This window comes from Harpia harpyja, chromosome 7 (genome assembly GCF_026419915.1).
Source record: "Harpia harpyja isolate bHarHar1 chromosome 7, bHarHar1 primary haplotype, whole genome shotgun sequence".
In the NCBI taxonomy this organism is placed as follows: Eukaryota; Metazoa; Chordata; class Aves; order Accipitriformes; family Accipitridae; genus Harpia; species Harpia harpyja.
This window is the reverse complement of record NC_068946.1, coordinates 42,233,271-42,249,502: the sequence shown is the minus strand read 5'-3', so window position 1 is coordinate 42,249,502 and position 16,232 is coordinate 42,233,271. Positions and strand designations below refer to the sequence as shown.

The 16,232-nt window shown below is 39.1% G+C and overlaps 1 protein-coding gene across 3 annotated transcripts in view; it reads left to right on the top strand.

Moving 5' to 3' along the window:
* Nucleotides 1–16,232, top strand: part of CNTNAP5 (contactin associated protein family member 5) — a 316,013-nt gene that overhangs the window by 69,114 nt on the left and 230,667 nt on the right. For all 3 annotated transcript variants that reach the window (XM_052792720.1, XM_052792721.1, XM_052792719.1), the window contains exons 2-3: nucleotides 5,172–5,282; nucleotides 11,888–12,081. In XM_052792720.1, coding sequence (XP_052648680.1) covers nucleotides 5,172–5,282; nucleotides 11,888–12,081 — 305 coding nt within the window. The remainder of the gene's footprint in view (nucleotides 1–5,171; nucleotides 5,283–11,887; nucleotides 12,082–16,232) is intronic.

The following is a 16,232-nucleotide window of genomic DNA, read 5'->3' as shown; positions in this document are numbered from 1 at the left end:
TGCTGATGTGCCAGGCCCTGTGTACTTGAAGAAGAGAACCTACAGGAGGCAGTTCTCTTCCCTTAAAAAGCCTTTTATTACTGTGGGATGATGCAGGAGGCATGTCACTTATCCTCTTCTGAATTCATCTTTTCAACTCCATTGTGAGACGTACCCACACCAGTTTCTGGGTTATAATTTTCTCTTCTTTTTCCTCATCTTCAATCTGTATGTTTTGCAAAGAGGAGGCAATTTTTGCGCTGTTAATAGCTTGCATGCTGGGTCCTGTTCCCTACCCTTTCTTCAGTTGCATTGTTGAGTGATACTAGCCCCATGTTCCAACTCTGGGTACTGCTGTCTTGCAGTATTTATAGCTATTTCATGATGCTTATGGTTGCTAATAGAGTAGCTGCAGCATAGGCCACAGTCTTACTGTGGCTTGTCAAATACTTTCCATTTGCAGCGATATGAGATCATTGGCGTAAGTACAGTACTACTTATACCAATAAGAGATCTTGACTAACGATATACTACAATGTAGAAGTAATACGAGCTTTAGAGTCAAAGATTTTCTGCACATTTGTCTCTATGAGGGTACAGCGCTACTAAAAGCCATTCAAATCTGATGTATGGGAAATCTATGGAGCCCAGGGATTGGTGATCTTTCACTGATCGTGTCCTCTTCATCAAAGCTTTCATTAAGGAAATGTTAGTGACCGTTCCGGATGGCCTTCACAAGTGCAAATCAATGTGTTTTGTCCCACTGACTCTTCAAGCGGACAAGGGAAATAGCAGCAGGACAGGTTTCTTAACACATCTCAGTCACCGCTGGTAACAACCCTGCCTGCGTTCCGAGGATTGATCCTCTTCAGAGGACAGGGTGAAAGAAACATTAGTGTGATCACAATGGATTTTGGGGGTTTATGGCTTTCTGAATATCTTCAGTGTCCATTAATCAGAAACTTTCTAAATTTATATCAGCTGCTGCTGCTGAATGTTATCTCAGGCTTGAAGAAAGTTATAAACTGGATCATGTCATGCCTGCCAACACTGATGTAAAACATGTACTAGAAGAATTAGTAAAGTTGGGCTGAATCTCTGATTTCTACACAAACTCAATTTTGGTAATATGTTAGCTGTGTTTCAGAAGACGGCTGTGCTTCAGAAGCATTTGAAATCCTGTCTCTCTGGACTTGGACATATTTTTCTCAGTTTTTTTTTTTTTCATACTTGTCACAGGTGTTGAAGGCCTTCACAAAACAAAGCTCGATCAGATATTTGGGCAAAAGGTATATTCTGAAGTTCACTGTTTTATGGACTATTAGCTAAAGCTGGTATTAACTGGCATGTTTCAAAGGAGCCCAAGAGTTTTAGAGTCTAAATCTCACTTGGGTGCTTTTGAACTAATATCATTTGTATTTCTGTTTTAAAAGAAATTATTTCGGACAAAATTAAAATACACAGGGAAAGGGGGAGAGAAGATTTCCTTGTTTTTACCTGGATGGCAATGACAGCTACAAGAAAGGAATCAAAACCAATAAACCAAACAACTTCATAATAGGTTGGTGAGTTTCTCATTTGTTTTTTTGCTAATTTATCATTATTTTCTAAAAACCAAAAGTAAATAAAAATCAGAAAAAGCAAGTTGATACAGACGAATATTTTTCTTCATTTCAGAAGCAAGATTGCTGATGACAGTTCTAATAATATGCATGACACTGTAAATGCTATCCATCCATAATTGCCTGTTTCTCAGAAGTTAGCATAGTCAAGGTCAGCACCTATTTCTCAAATGCTAGTCAACATCTGTATTTTTATGTGATTTGCATGAAGATGGCTTATAGGTACGATTAGACACTTTTTCATGGTTTGGTTTTTTTTTTTTTGCTAATTATCTGGTCAGCAAGGAAACATAGGAGAAAACATCTGGCTAGTAAATGCTTTTCTTTGTGAGTATCCAGATGTTTTAAGTGATTCTGTAGTGTAGTTTTTTTCTTTGTTAGAAACAATGTTTTTAATAGACATATAATGCAGTTGACTCAAAGAAGCAAAGTTCTTTTTCTGACAGGCGAACTGCCAAAGCAAAAGGAGTAGCGTCAGAAACTAGAAATATGGGAGCACCTGGAATAAAGGTCTGTTTCTGTCACACCATGTAAGGGAGATGAAGTCTTTGAAATGTGTGCACTGGGATTATATGGTGGGAATCAGGATACATTGGCTTTACTTTTGGTTTTACCATGGGTCTTCTCTGACCTTGCATAAGCACAAAACATGTAATCTCTCTTGTCTGCACCCATCACAAAAGGAAACATGATATTAACATACTTTCTTAGAGAGTTTGGTAATATTGAGAGGAGTGTGTTGGGTGGTTGGTTTGTTTGTTTTTCAATTCTGCCTTCTCATGGAAGCAGGGCCTATGGGATGATCCTCACTGCATGTGCACATTGTGCCTTTTTGAACCCTGTGGCCAATTTCAGCTAAGATTTACAAAGAGATATCAATCTCAAATCTGTAGAGTTCGTATGTGTAGTGTCACTGACAAGGGATGCATCAGAGCTATTCTGCATATGATCTGGATTGTTGTGCATGTACAAATTGACTGATGCATCCCAAGCACTTTACTATACTGTACTTTGAAATTTCATTTGGCATGTAAAAGCTGTGCCATGTCCTGCATTGTAGGTCTGTGCACGTAGAGCTGTCCGGTGCAACCTCCGATGTTGCAAGGCTAGTTTTGACTGAGGGAAGAGCAGAAGAGTGACCTTGCATCTTGTTAGAGTATCCATTCAAAACTAAACTTGGAGGAAATTCCTACTTGCATTCTAAATCAGTAGTTACTCACTGATCTATTGGAAGTTGGACTGTACTGGTCCTGGTGTTCTCAGAACTATCTTCAAATTGTTAATGCTGTCCTAAATACTGAAGCCTTATAATTACATGTTTTTATAGTTGGATATGAATTCAGGGAAGGATTTCTGGCAGTAGTGTTTTTTTTGGTTGGGGTTTTTTTTCGGAGAAAAAACAAATAAGGATCCTAGAATTTGGTGCGAAAATGATGTTGTAATGCTGTAGCAGCAGAGATCCAGGTGAGTGTGTCTGGGGACAGAAGCAAAGGATGTAGAAATGTAGGCAAAGCACCTGGTACTTAGAAGAGCTAATTGTCACTTCCCAGGCTGGAGCCTCCAGAGATCCCAGGCAAAACCTTAAATGCATTGTTCCGAAATGGTTTACACTTGCTGCTGTGCTGAGACACTTGGCGTCCTGTAGGTATCCAATCATACCCTCAGGGAACAGTGAGAACCCAGAGGTTGTCACTGTGACTCTTGTCACGGACAGCTTGTGGATCACAGGCTGATGTGTGGAGTTCTCTCGTGGTCCAGGAGCAACCGCAGGGAACTGAAGAGATCCAGCAGTCTAGACACTATTTAAATTGAAATCTCTGCATTCAGTTATTTTCAACTTCAGGTTTTAAGTGTTGCTGAATAGCCATGTAGATCTGTTGCTAAGACCTTGAACCTCCTTTTGAGAGGTTCCCGATCCTTCCAATGGGTTTTATAGAATGCAAAAGTTTGGGTGAGTTTGGTGCCCCGATGTACTTGCCATTTGAGATCTTTGTTTAAATCACTGTTCAGGTCACAACTGACAGTGAATTTAAGAGCCTTATTTTAATTTACAGTTGTTTTTTGTTTTTGAAGTCCAGACAGAACAATTTAGGCCTGACCTCATGCCGTACCAGGGGGCACGGCATGCCACAGACCTTTCTGCATTGCAGTCAGAAGTGCTCTTTGAGACTCAAAGGCTGTAAGTGATGAGGAATCTGCTCAGTACCTTGGTAACTTGTTTTGTTGGCTAATTATCCTCATGTTCAAAACATCAGTGGCATACTTGTCCTTAATTTGTCTAACTTGCAGATCTTGTTAGGTCTTTTTGCTGATGGTAACCAAAGAGACAGAAAGGATTTTGTACTTAAGTTTGCTTTTTGAGGTCCATCAGTCAATGCACTGATATGAATTATATTGATTACACTGATTTTTTCATATAGAGATGGATTTTGATTACAAAAGTATCTGGGCTGTTCTTAGAGTCACTGTAGAAAGAGATGAGAAATATTTTAATGTAATCTGGCTCATTATGTGAAAGGTATCACCCAGATTTGGAACAGTCTAAATTTGCTGTCATAACTATAAAGCAATTTTTGCTTTTATTCCTTGTCTTTTGTAGCCTGAAATATCATTAATGCATTACTTCCTCCCCATCCACCATCCTTGCAAATTGTGTATTTACTCTGTGAGTGCGAGAACACTGTGGTGCCTGAGATCCTGCTAACCTGCAGGACTCTTCCAGTAATTAGATCCATGTTTGCTCCATGGGAGATTCAATTAAAAATGAGAGGGTTTTATTATTATTATTGCCTACTGAAACCCCGCACTATGTTCTTGAGTGTGTATGTGACAGTATTGTAATGAGCAAACTTACTTTACCTAATTCCATCCTTATTCAAACATTATGGGCTCAAAAATTCAACTTGAGTGTTAACCTATATGAGGATGTGAAAGTAAGAGGGGAAAGACATAGCAGACTACTCATCTGAGCAAACAAAACTAATCTGGCCATGTGTATGTGTATGAGCTTGCGGAAGAAATGAAGGAAGTGTTCAGGTTTTGTAATTACAATGCAGCATAGGACTCTTGTGAAGCACAGGACTTGCTTTTATATGTTGCAAAAGGCCAGGTGGCATATGCCCGTGTGTCACTACTGTACAGAAGTACGAAGTTGTAACTCCTACATTATGTATCCGCTTTGTGGAGAGACTACTGAACACAACAGCTGGGGTGCTCTCTAACTCTGCCAGGGCATTACTACATTCTTCCAGTGGCTTTTGCAAGAAGAGTCATTACTCTCTTTAACTGGAGGGTAGATCATCAAATTTCATTCACTGAAAGGAAAACATTTTCCAGCTTCTCAAGTATTTGATGTCTTTAAAAACAACTCCCATCCAGTTGCCATCCCACCAGACTGTCATTCTGGAGGGTTAATTTCAGTCTTGCATGTGAATTCAAGCACAAGTGTGCTCTTTCTCCAGTGTCTGTGTACTAAGTAGAAACAAACACCATGTCGAGATAGCACAAGCTGGCATATTTGTTGCTCATGTGATGACCTCTGTATGTTTTGTTTTTTTGCTTTTTTTTTAGATAATTGTGATGATGCATTGGTATCTCCCTTACCTTCAACAGCCCTTACCAGTTCCTCTGAGCTCTTCAGTACTCACAGTCCCAGCTTTGCAAAGCTCAACAGGCGAGATGGTAAGGTTGCAGTATGAAATGCCTAAAATATTATTTTTAATCATATTAACAAAGAATAACTTTTTATGCTGTTTGTATGCAATGCATTCAGAGCCAAGTTGAATACAACCGTTAATTTATGCTTTTGTGAGAGCTCGATTTAGGAGCAATTCCTTCCTTTATTATAGAAAACTTCTATCAAATTTGAAGCTCTCCATTTCTCTTGTAGAAACATCCTGAAGGAAGTTTAGATAGTCTTTTTCCTTTTGAAGAGTTGCCATAATCTTTCCAGCTTGAAGGTCATTAGGCTTGAGGCTCTATTCTAAAATGTAGGTGTTTGTTAAAGCTAGTAGCAACTAGATATTAAAATTCCAGTAGAATTCAGTGATTACACAACTCTGCAGAAACAGTGAAAATGAATAAAAAAACTTGGCAGACATTTGCCATGAAGAATGTTTGAGGCCCAGATAATGAGTTCACACACAAGGTGAAATTATTAGAATCAAACTTGTTACCAGAAGAGAGAAGTTGACAGTATCTAGGACATCATTTGACACTGCGCTGCAGATTTGGGTTGTTGGCTCCTACCTTATTCCCAAGTTATAGCCTCTAAAAGAGGAAAGCCCTGCATTATTACATTACATATGATTTTCATTATAAGAAACACTAGAAAGTATACTACTACAAAAGAGGTTTTAATTGAAAATAAATGAGAATTCCCTACTTAAACAATCTCTGAAATGTCTGTTTTAATCAAATGCCATTTGATAAATCTATAGAAAGACAGTAAAGGGCGTTCTCTTAGATGCTTGGCACTAATGATAAGCAGTTGCTAGGTCCTTAAAGACGTGTTAGATGGGAGTTACTATATCATATTTAAACTGCTGAACCAGAGTTCCTCAGCAAGTAAAAGGTCATATGGTAGTTGCTCAACATAAAGAAAGTTCTAAACATTGAGCATGATATTTGAGTTTGCACTGCCTTTGTTTCCAACTGCTAGCTGGGATGGTGAATAGACATGCTTATCTGATTTGGCAAATGGCTCTAATGACTAATATTATCTGCAGAAAAGAGGAAGAGATTCAAAGTCAATATTATTGCAAGTCAAGCTCTGACTGTACTGTATTTTAAAGTGATATTAACAACATCTAAAATAAATTGACAATGATTGCAATTTAAGGGCAGAAAATGAACTAGGTCTTATTTAGCTGTGTTAGAGTAGTTTTGCCATGTAGTGGGGCGTAAAGCGTTCTAGTTTTTTAGACATACAGTATCACATCGGTAAGGTCCACACTGTCCTTTGGCACAAATCATGGGAACAGGAAGGCAGAGTATTGAAACTGAACCCTAAGCAAGGAAGTTGTTTGAGCAACTTTTATTTCAGCTTTTGAAGGCTTACGTGATAACTGATGAGCTAAGCCCAACACAGGGACCTAGAAGCTAAATTCTACCTTGCTTAATTCTTTTGTTGTGCAGACTTTTGTAGAAATGTGCAGATGTAGTGCCAGCAGAATTCATATGGGTACTTAATCTTGGGTTGGAGAAGCAAGCAGTGGTAGGTGGTGGCTGAAGGAACTTTCTTTGGCTGGCACTTGAATGCAAAGAGTAGATATCTTTACAAGAAATAATATTCACTAACAAGGACTATGCCATGGCTTTCTAATAATGTTGGAGTGTTTTGATGAGCTGGCTTATCTTTGTTTGTAATTGATAAGACAGCGCTGCAAGCAACAGTACCTCCATGTAGAAAGCCAGATAAATATATTTGTTAATGTAAATATGAATGCAACAGGTGAAGATGAATTTATAAAATACAATCTAGACCTACATCAACAGAAAGTTCTAATTCATCAAGTTGATTCAGTAATAGATAACAATAACTAAAAAGCTGTTGTTTAAAAAAAGGCCTGCAGCAGTGAAATGTGCCATTAAAAAAACCCCACACAAACTACCCATGAGTAAAGCTTTGTGTGAACTGCTGAAAGTGCTCAATTAAATGCTGATAAATCTGTACTGGTAATAGTAAAGCAGTTAGTATAATTCTGATAAATATGATTCTGAGGTATGAAATATATTACTTACCCATGAGAGGGATTAATCGGCTTTTTTGTTTACAGTAAATAAATGATGAAAAAGACTAAGAAAATTGCTACAGTATGACTGTATCAACTAAGCTTTTTCAGTTCTCTATTAGTTCTCAGCCTGAGTAGTCAGTATAGGCAATTATGTATGGGAATATAAAACATATATAATGTCAAAAAGAATTTGTTTTATGGCCAGGAAGTGTTTGATCTGGGCATTAAAGTAAAATTCTGCAGCAGGGAAGCACTTAGTTGCAGCAGGAAGTCCAAGAGTTTGTAGCACATTATAAAGCCAGTTGAGCTGTTTGTAAGGCACTGTAGGGTGGAAATAAGCATTCCCTTTTCTTTGCATTAATAAACTGCAAATAAGTATGGGCATCCTGAGCAGCCCCGTGGAACATCAAGGAGCATTGACTGCATAACACTAGGATTAAATGTAATTTTTGGAACAATTACAGCAAAATTTACAAATGGTCTGAAAAAGAAAAAAAGTATTTGATCGTATTTCTTGGAGTCATATGGGTGTCCAGCTGAGAAAACATCTGAGTGTTGTTCTCCTTATATTTCTAGCATTATGATTTGTTGCCATGGAGAATATGAGCAATATATCAGATTCCTGTGGTACTGTTTCTCCACTAGGGCATTTTCGCCATACCGTGTTGAACCGCTCCCTTGAAATGATCCACAGAAAATGTGAAATGTGTGAACTCTGAGGAATGACAGTGTAGCGCAATGCGCAGAATCCTATCAATGTCAGTGGGAATCTGGTGGGCAGAATGGGGAAATTGTATGCCCGTCAGACATGATGTTGTAAAGTGCTAAACGTGTTGACTTTATTGAGCATCTTCTCTCTCTTGCTTTCTTGTGAGAGAGGCAATGTGGTATCTTCATATGTTAGTACTTTCCAGATTACCTAAAAACAAATGTACCGATCTGGTGGGTGTAATCAGAGCCACATTTGTCTGTTTTATGTTTATGCCACACTATCAATAAAAGGTGTATGGTCCTCTTCAACTTCCTTGTGCCCAACTGCAGGAAAATGGTGTCAGGGTTATGCTTATATCTGTTTAAAGGAGTTGATGTCCTGTAAATATTGTGTCTTTAGTAGCCCTTGTCGTTGCCTATTAGAGCCTTCACATCCTACATTCTTATCTCTTGTCTTGGGCCTGCCCTGACAAATGTTCCCCTGGGTGAGCATCACTGGTAGGTAGAGGAGCAAATGGCGGTAAAAGAGTTGCTATACTTTGGGCGTGCTTTTTTGCTACTTACTAAAAAAAGTATGGGGTGGGGTGTTGACACTCTATAAGGAATGACGTGCATAAAAGAAATGCGCACAGATTGTGCTGGAAAAAGATGCCAGTATCCCTTGTGCCACCTGCTCTGTATAACAGAGCAAATGTGGAGGAAAAAGAACATTTTATTGATTTTTGGCACTTGCAGCAGTATTTGGTGAGGATTTGGGATACCCACAAAAGTAAGCAGAAGTTATGTGTTTGCTTTACTAGCAGAAATGAGAGAGGCCCAATGGGAAAAGCTTTAGTTCTGCTATCAGTCACACGGCCAATGCAGCATTGCTGTTGCAGGGATTTTGACTGCCATTCTTACAAGTCAGTAGAATTACTGTCCATCTGTGGAAATGGTAATGATGGACGGTTTGGGAGAGGGAAATACAGTGGGTTTTTTCCCCACAGGAAAAGGTATATGAAGCAGCTGCTCTTCTGTAAAGGCATGGTCTGTAACCGATAACATCTCTCTTGCAAGACCAGCTTCTGGAGAGGTGATGCTATGAGCTGGTGTCACTGCTGTGTCATGGAGTGCTTACATCTAAAGAGTGACATTCCCAACAGACAAATGTGCTCATGTGAAGAGATAGGCAGTTCAGAGATGCTGTGTAATCTGTGATTTGAGAGGTCAAGCTCACCACAGATCTCCCAAATTTCCATTCAGTGTGTATTGTTTGTTTGACTAACTTTGAAAATATAAGCCTGTTGTGCCATGCTCAAACTGGAAAATATCAGTGCATAGTAAAGCCAAATACTTTTGTGGAAAGCATATCACCTTTCTGCCACTTCTAGCAGCAGACGGGAGAGAGCATAAACTACATAGGGTAGATGCTAGTTATGATGTTTAACAAACTACTGGGAAGCACCTGTGGTAATAAGCTTGGCTTAAGAACTTATGCATAAACTAGAACAGAGAAAGCAAAGATTTTTTTCCTTTTCTTTTTTTAAATGGGAAACTCTTCAAACAAATTACTTGTTATAAGTTATTTTCCTCCATCTAGTTGCTGCTGCTAATGTTATAGAAAGACAATAAAGATGAAAATGCCCACCTTTCTTTTAATATTTACTAAAAAGCTTCTGTAATAAACTCTTTGCAGTGTTGAAGGGAACACCTTTGTGCCACAGACCTGCCAGAACTTCTGAACTGAATTTCTATGTCGTGCCAGTTCCTGGAATAAAACTGTAAACAAAGCAGCAACTATTGTGTTCAGGGTCTATTTCGGATATTGGATATTACAGTCCAAAGGAAGTTTTCCTTTGGCTCTCATGTACATTAGTCACAATTCCATGTGGGAGAAATATGCAGCTTGTCTTTGAACACAGTTATATAGTTTGTATCTTAAAAGCCAGACAGATATATTCTTTATATGGCATTTAAAATTAAAAAAAAAAAGTGCGGGGGGGAAGAAGAAACGTTGTTAGGATTTTTAACGGGAAGTACTATAGTCTTATAAAAGCTATATATAGATATGGAGTTAAAAGAGAGCTATGAAGTAGAGAAGAATTGAATAATGAAATTCCTAATATTCTCATTAGGTCTTTCATGACATGCTCATAGGGGAGAGTATTCTATTTAAGGCAGGTAAAATAATCACAGTGATGATGAAGACTTCTATTGTGAATGAAAAAGGTAAAATAAAGCATGGAACTAGCAAGCAGTATGCATTGGTTTGGTTACAAACTATTTTCCCTGGAGAGCTCTCGTAGAGGAAGGAACTGAGTCATCCAGGGGAGCAGTGCCGATATTCAATTCTAGCTATGGAATAAACATGCTTCTGTTTCAGGAATTAGGACTAATTCCTATCTTAGTGAACTGTAAATAATGAAAATTCTAACACCTATTCTTAGACAAAAGAATTCCAGTTGTGAGCTGGAAAATACAATGCAGTCCAAGAAAATCAAGAAATTTTTTAAAGGGCAAAGTTATTGAAATTGAGTTCTTTGATATAAACCACATTTATTGATCTTTCAACTCAGTTCACTTCAATAAACTCTTCATGGAGCAGCTTTGAGACAGATCAGTTAATAAGATCAAAATATTAAGGTAAATCCAGCTATTTATAACCAAATTTTAGTGATGCTTTTTGTTTGGAAATGCATATTCAGAATCATTCTTGTAGTTTACATGAGGAATTGTTAATGTTTTACTCTGTGTATTTCCCCCTTTCCTTCCCAATGTGACTGTGTTCACTGTAATCACACAGAAGTGCTTTTGTAAACTTCACAAATAATGGCAAAACAAAGAAGATGATGGGTTGCAGAAGCAGTGACAGCCTGAAAATTTGCTGCTTTGGATACTTTGTTAATGGCTTCTGTGTTCTTCATAGCTTCGTTGTTCACTTATTTGTAAGGCTGAAGTGAACGCTAAGTGTATTCGGAGAATAAATGTGTGCAAGTAGAAACAAGTTAAAAGAAAGTAAACATAGCCTATAATTTAAGGGTGAAAAAGAAAGCAAGAGAATGTAAAATAATATATTCCAGTCTGGAAGGATTTGCCTTTTAACCGTAAGCTCACATTTATTGTAGTGAGTGAAGTGGTGAAATTCAAGCAGTGGTTGCAGTTCTGTGTTTCATTGGCTTGGTGTTACCACGGGCCTGTTCAACCTCTAAAAAAATTCAAGGGATAGTACATATCTTTACTTTTAAGGAACAAACACAAGCTACAAGCTATCAGCTTCCATGTGACTGTGACTTCGGAAATCTTCATTCCTGAATGGAGAAGTGCATCATGGAAGTGGATAATTTGCAACTCGTCTCTAGCTTTACAATGTATTATCTGAATTGCATTTACAATCTGTAATTAAACCGTTCTTTCAAATACTTAATAGGCCTCAAATCAAGATAACTAACATTTTTGCATGTCTTTCAAAACATAGCAAAAAAGAAAATGTCAAAGCAAATTAGAAGTTAGAAATCAGCATTCCCAGATTTGCACAAGCATGCGAAGAGGGGGTAGATATGGTATTTTTTTGTGACTGAGAATGTGCCAACCTCACCAATGTTTGTCCAGCTGACAAAGAATAAATTTCCTTAAAATTTTTTAGAAATTCAGAATTCCTTATGAACTTTAGGTTAATTAAGAAAACCTTAAGGAAGTACACCTCATGTAGCATATTTCCTAATATAAAAATATGAACAAACAGCTCTATGTTCAGGAAGTAGACTCCTGTGTGATGACCTGAAGTAGTAACATGGTCTTTCTCAAGTGTAATTTCTTGTGCTGTCATTGTCATCTAATTTATCTTTATCTAATCTCTTTCAGGAGCTGGTGGCTGGTCCCCGTTGGACTCAAATGAGCAGCAGTGGCTCCAGGTTGATCTGGGAGACAGAGTGGAGATTGTCGCGGTCGCTACCCAGGGCAGGTACGGGAGCTCAGACTGGGTAACCAGCTATACGCTGATGTTCAGCGACACTGGCCGCAACTGGAAACAGTACAGACAAGACGACACCATCTGGGTAGGTCTGAATTGCGGATGCCTTTGGCCCCAGTTCTTTCTGGTTTGGGCTTATTTTGGCATTTGGAGAAACGGCTTCAGTTTCAGATCAGAGGACTGCTGTAGTGGTGAGAGAGCAGACCTGAGTGACTCTACAGGGTGTTTTGATCTAAATGGGTTATGTCACCGACTGTCTGTGTAATACAAGTTTAGACCCTCAGGACTACATTGTTTTTCAATCTATGAGGATGCTCAGGGCACTCAAAATGACCTGCATGCTTCTGTGCCTGGTTGGCTTTGATTCAGGCACACCAGGGTAAATGGGGCTAATCACCTACATACTTTCTCCAGGAAATATGGAAATAAACTGTGTGTCTTATGCATGCTTGCTGGCCAGAACAACAGAGCTCATGCTGGGGGAGGTGGGTGGTAAATTGCTCCTCGGCTGGAGAAGGCTGGAGCTGCAGCATGAGTTGTGGGATGATTTAGCAGATACAATAAAAGTGCTCAAGGCTCTTCCTAAAATTTTAATGCAGACTTGACACTTGCTGTGTTGCAAGCTCAATGTGTGGCCATGCCAGGTGCTGTCGGTAGGACTGCCTGTGATAGCAGTGCCACCTCAGGTGTGGATGGCGAAGTTTAGAAGTACTCCTTTCGTATGGAAAATGTGAACTGTTAGTGAATTGTTGATGAATGGTAGCATTCTCTCTGTGCTATATTCTGTAGTTCTGAGGATCCATAGCCCTGGTAGCACGACAGTACATGGTGGTAATTGAAATATATTCTTCATGAAAATAAAAGGGAACAGTTTAAGGGTGACCAAGTAGACTTCTGGTTTTGTCTTAAATTTTTCTTTGGTTAACACCTTGGTTAAATGCTGTGTCGCAAAAGCAGATTTTGCTTCCTGAACATAATGACTGTGAATGAGGAGAGTTGTGGTGCAGCAGGAAGAGGGGAGAAGGGCTGCTTAGTTTTTTTCTGAGCATGTTGCAGGCAGTGGCGACGCATGTACAGGGAGGTTAACTTCTACAGTTTTAAAATCCATTGCATTGCCACTGTCTTTGTTTTATCACAGTTTGATTTAGGGAAAGCTAATGAAATCCTTCTTCCTTTAGAAAGGCAACTTTGGTCTGAAGATGGTCATAAAGCTGTCAAGTGTGGCTCTGCTTCACCTGTCACTTACAAAATTATATTAGGTGTCTTTGCTCCAGATACTTACGCCATTTTTTTTCTTTTCTTTTTATGTTTAAAAACAGTGGAATTTTATTTTGGACTGAATATAGTGACCATTTAATCTGGCTCTCAATTTCCACCCTTGGGACTCAGAAATCCAGAACTGAGATATTTTTACAGACTTGGTGTCATTAAGTGCTTCCCTCCCTGAAAATATTAGGTGCCTTGTTAAAATTTTATATTAAGACTAATTTTTTTATTACATGTCTAACTTTTCAGTCTTTTCCTTTCTGGAAACCCTTGACCTTTTATTTTCTTTTTGTAAATTTTTCTTCTTAAAGGGGAACTTGAAAAGACAACACGTAGGATTTACCATAGCAAATCTTTATGCCCTAAGGATCCAATTTTGTGAGTTTCTGATCTGGCACATAATATTGCGCACAAGAATAAGAACAAGCCTCGCAGGCATTTAGCAGTGAATTAGGATTTATGAAGAACCTGAACTCTCTTGTTTTACTAAGTGATCAGGCATGAAGTTGATTCAGAGCAGATCCTGACACAAGTCCTAAAGCTTCAGTAGATCTGGAAGCTTGCTTTCTGGAGGGGTAATTTTTGTGTGCTTTTCTAATGGAAACTGCCATAGGCTACAGAGGATAGTTTTGTATATAATTGAGGAAAGATTAAATATAATTTGGATGTGGAAAAAGTAACACTGGGGAAGGATTTGGATATTTTTTCCCTCACATTAATTTCTACAAGTCACACTGACCATGCGAGCCAGTAACATAATTCCAGTCCAGAGGAACGATTTGCTCCACATCCCCATGCAGAGGGCTTGAAGGGATTGTTAGGATGTGTCGTCAAACTTTGCTGTTGGAAGTATCTGATAGTGAAAATCCAAAGTGGGCTCATTTGGCATTTCATTAGACTCTACAGTCCGCCTAAACTGGCAAGTCTCATTAACACCTAGGAGCTTATACACCTGCCCATGGAATTAATGAAGGTCAAGAATTCCTTCTGCACAATTTTTATTCTAACTAAAGAGAAAGTTGATTCTTTTTTGCTGGCACTTTTGGATTTGTTTCACTGAAATAAATTAGATCTTGAGAGCCATTCAGAGCACAAAGACAAAAGCCAAAGAGGTTTTCAGAAGCGTGTATAGAATTATAATTTCAAATATTGTAGTGTTTCTGTTTTATTGGCAGTAATCCTTTCCTTAAGCTTTTTCTAACTAAGAAGAAAAATAGAAGTGTACTGTCCAGCTGTATGTTGAAGGCTTTTCTATAAAAGCCCTTGGATGAAATGAGGACAAGCACAACATGGTGCTTTTTGTTGGTGTCTTTCGTACAAACTTCCTCCACATGGACCACATGCACCGGATTTCATCCGGGTCTTTGGATGCCTGGTTGTTATCCAGGTTGTTATGGATCACCTCCAACATGGCTAATTCCCTCAGATACCGGATACCTCCCTCAATATTGGTCCATTCGTTTTGGGAATTTGCAAGTTTTTCCTCAAAGGGATACCCATCCTTCACACTTGACAGGAGTCACTGCCAAAGACTGAGGACTCCTGCCTTTTTTCCAATCCCTTTGTCAATGGCCTTATCCTTAGCAAGGGATCCTAGCTGCCAGCTTTCCTTACCCTCTAATTCCTGACTACTGGCACCAATATCCCAGCATCAGAGTAACCACTTGAGAATTAGCTCACCTGGTTGACAGCTAAAATCTTTGTGCGTATCTCACAGCTCACTTAGGGATAGGGATTGGATGGTTTCTGTCTCATTTATGATTTGTCTCTTCCTCCTCCTGTTCATGTGACGGCTCTGCTGCAGAATAGGCTGCCTCTTCTGATTCTTTCTCCTGCTCCCTTTTAGAAGCTTCTTCATCCCTTACTAAATGAGCTGATTTCTGCTTCCATTGTTTCTTTTTAGTTATAGGGGTGACTGATTTAGTGCCTGCGTTAGCCATAGTGTCTGTTGGTATGTTGTTCCCTCTCTTCTCCCTGCGGGTGCTGCATAGTATCGAGTAGTGTTTGGCAGATGCTGGCCAGGGCCCAGCACAGTGCAGTAAGTAGTGCCTCTTTGGAATAGCCATGGCGTTTCTTCCCGCCCCCCCCCCCCCAACATTCTATCGCTTCATCAGGGTCCTGTAGTTGTTTGGGAGTGAAGTTCCAGGCCACTGGAGGTGAGAAGTTCTCTAGATACCTGCCCATGTTCTCCCACATGCCATGCCACCCATGACCATACTTTCATGGAGCCTGGGTCATACTCCCAAATTGCTTGTTAACCTTAGAAAAAACTGAACCAATATTCCTAAGAAATACTGATAGAAGTATTTTAACTACCCAAGGATGTTCAAGATACTGAGAAGTTATTGTAACAAGGGAGAAAACATCAGAGAACAATGTAGCAAAGGTGCCATTCTGTATTTCCTACACAAAAAACCCTCAGAGGAAGAAGTATAATTGTTAATTCTCTCCATGAGATGGTACCTGAAGGACAGTAGTGGCTTCAGTACAGAGCCCAAATACCAGCTTAAGCTCAAGGTCAGTGTATTTGTAACAAATCTCCCAGGCAAAACATCACTAATCACTACAGAGCACAGAAAACTGCGAAAGCCAACAACCATCTTTAACATGTACAGCAAAACAAAGAGCATGGCACAGATCAGATAAACTAATATTGAGAACACATGAACCAATATTGTGACCCGCAATTGCTAACAGATGTAAATACCTTCTAATATGCTCTAGTCAGTCTGTCACTATCTCGAACCCTTTGAGCGCCACGTTGGGTGCTAAAAAGGACTGTTGTGGTTTTAACCCCAGCTGGCAACTAAGCACCACACAGCTCGCTCCCCCCCAGCAGGATGGGGGGTGAAGAGGATTGGAAGGGTAAAAGTGAGAAAACTAGTGGGTCGAGATAAGAACAGTTTAACAATTGGAAGAATAATAATAATAACAACAACAACAATAATAATAATACTAAATCATAATGGA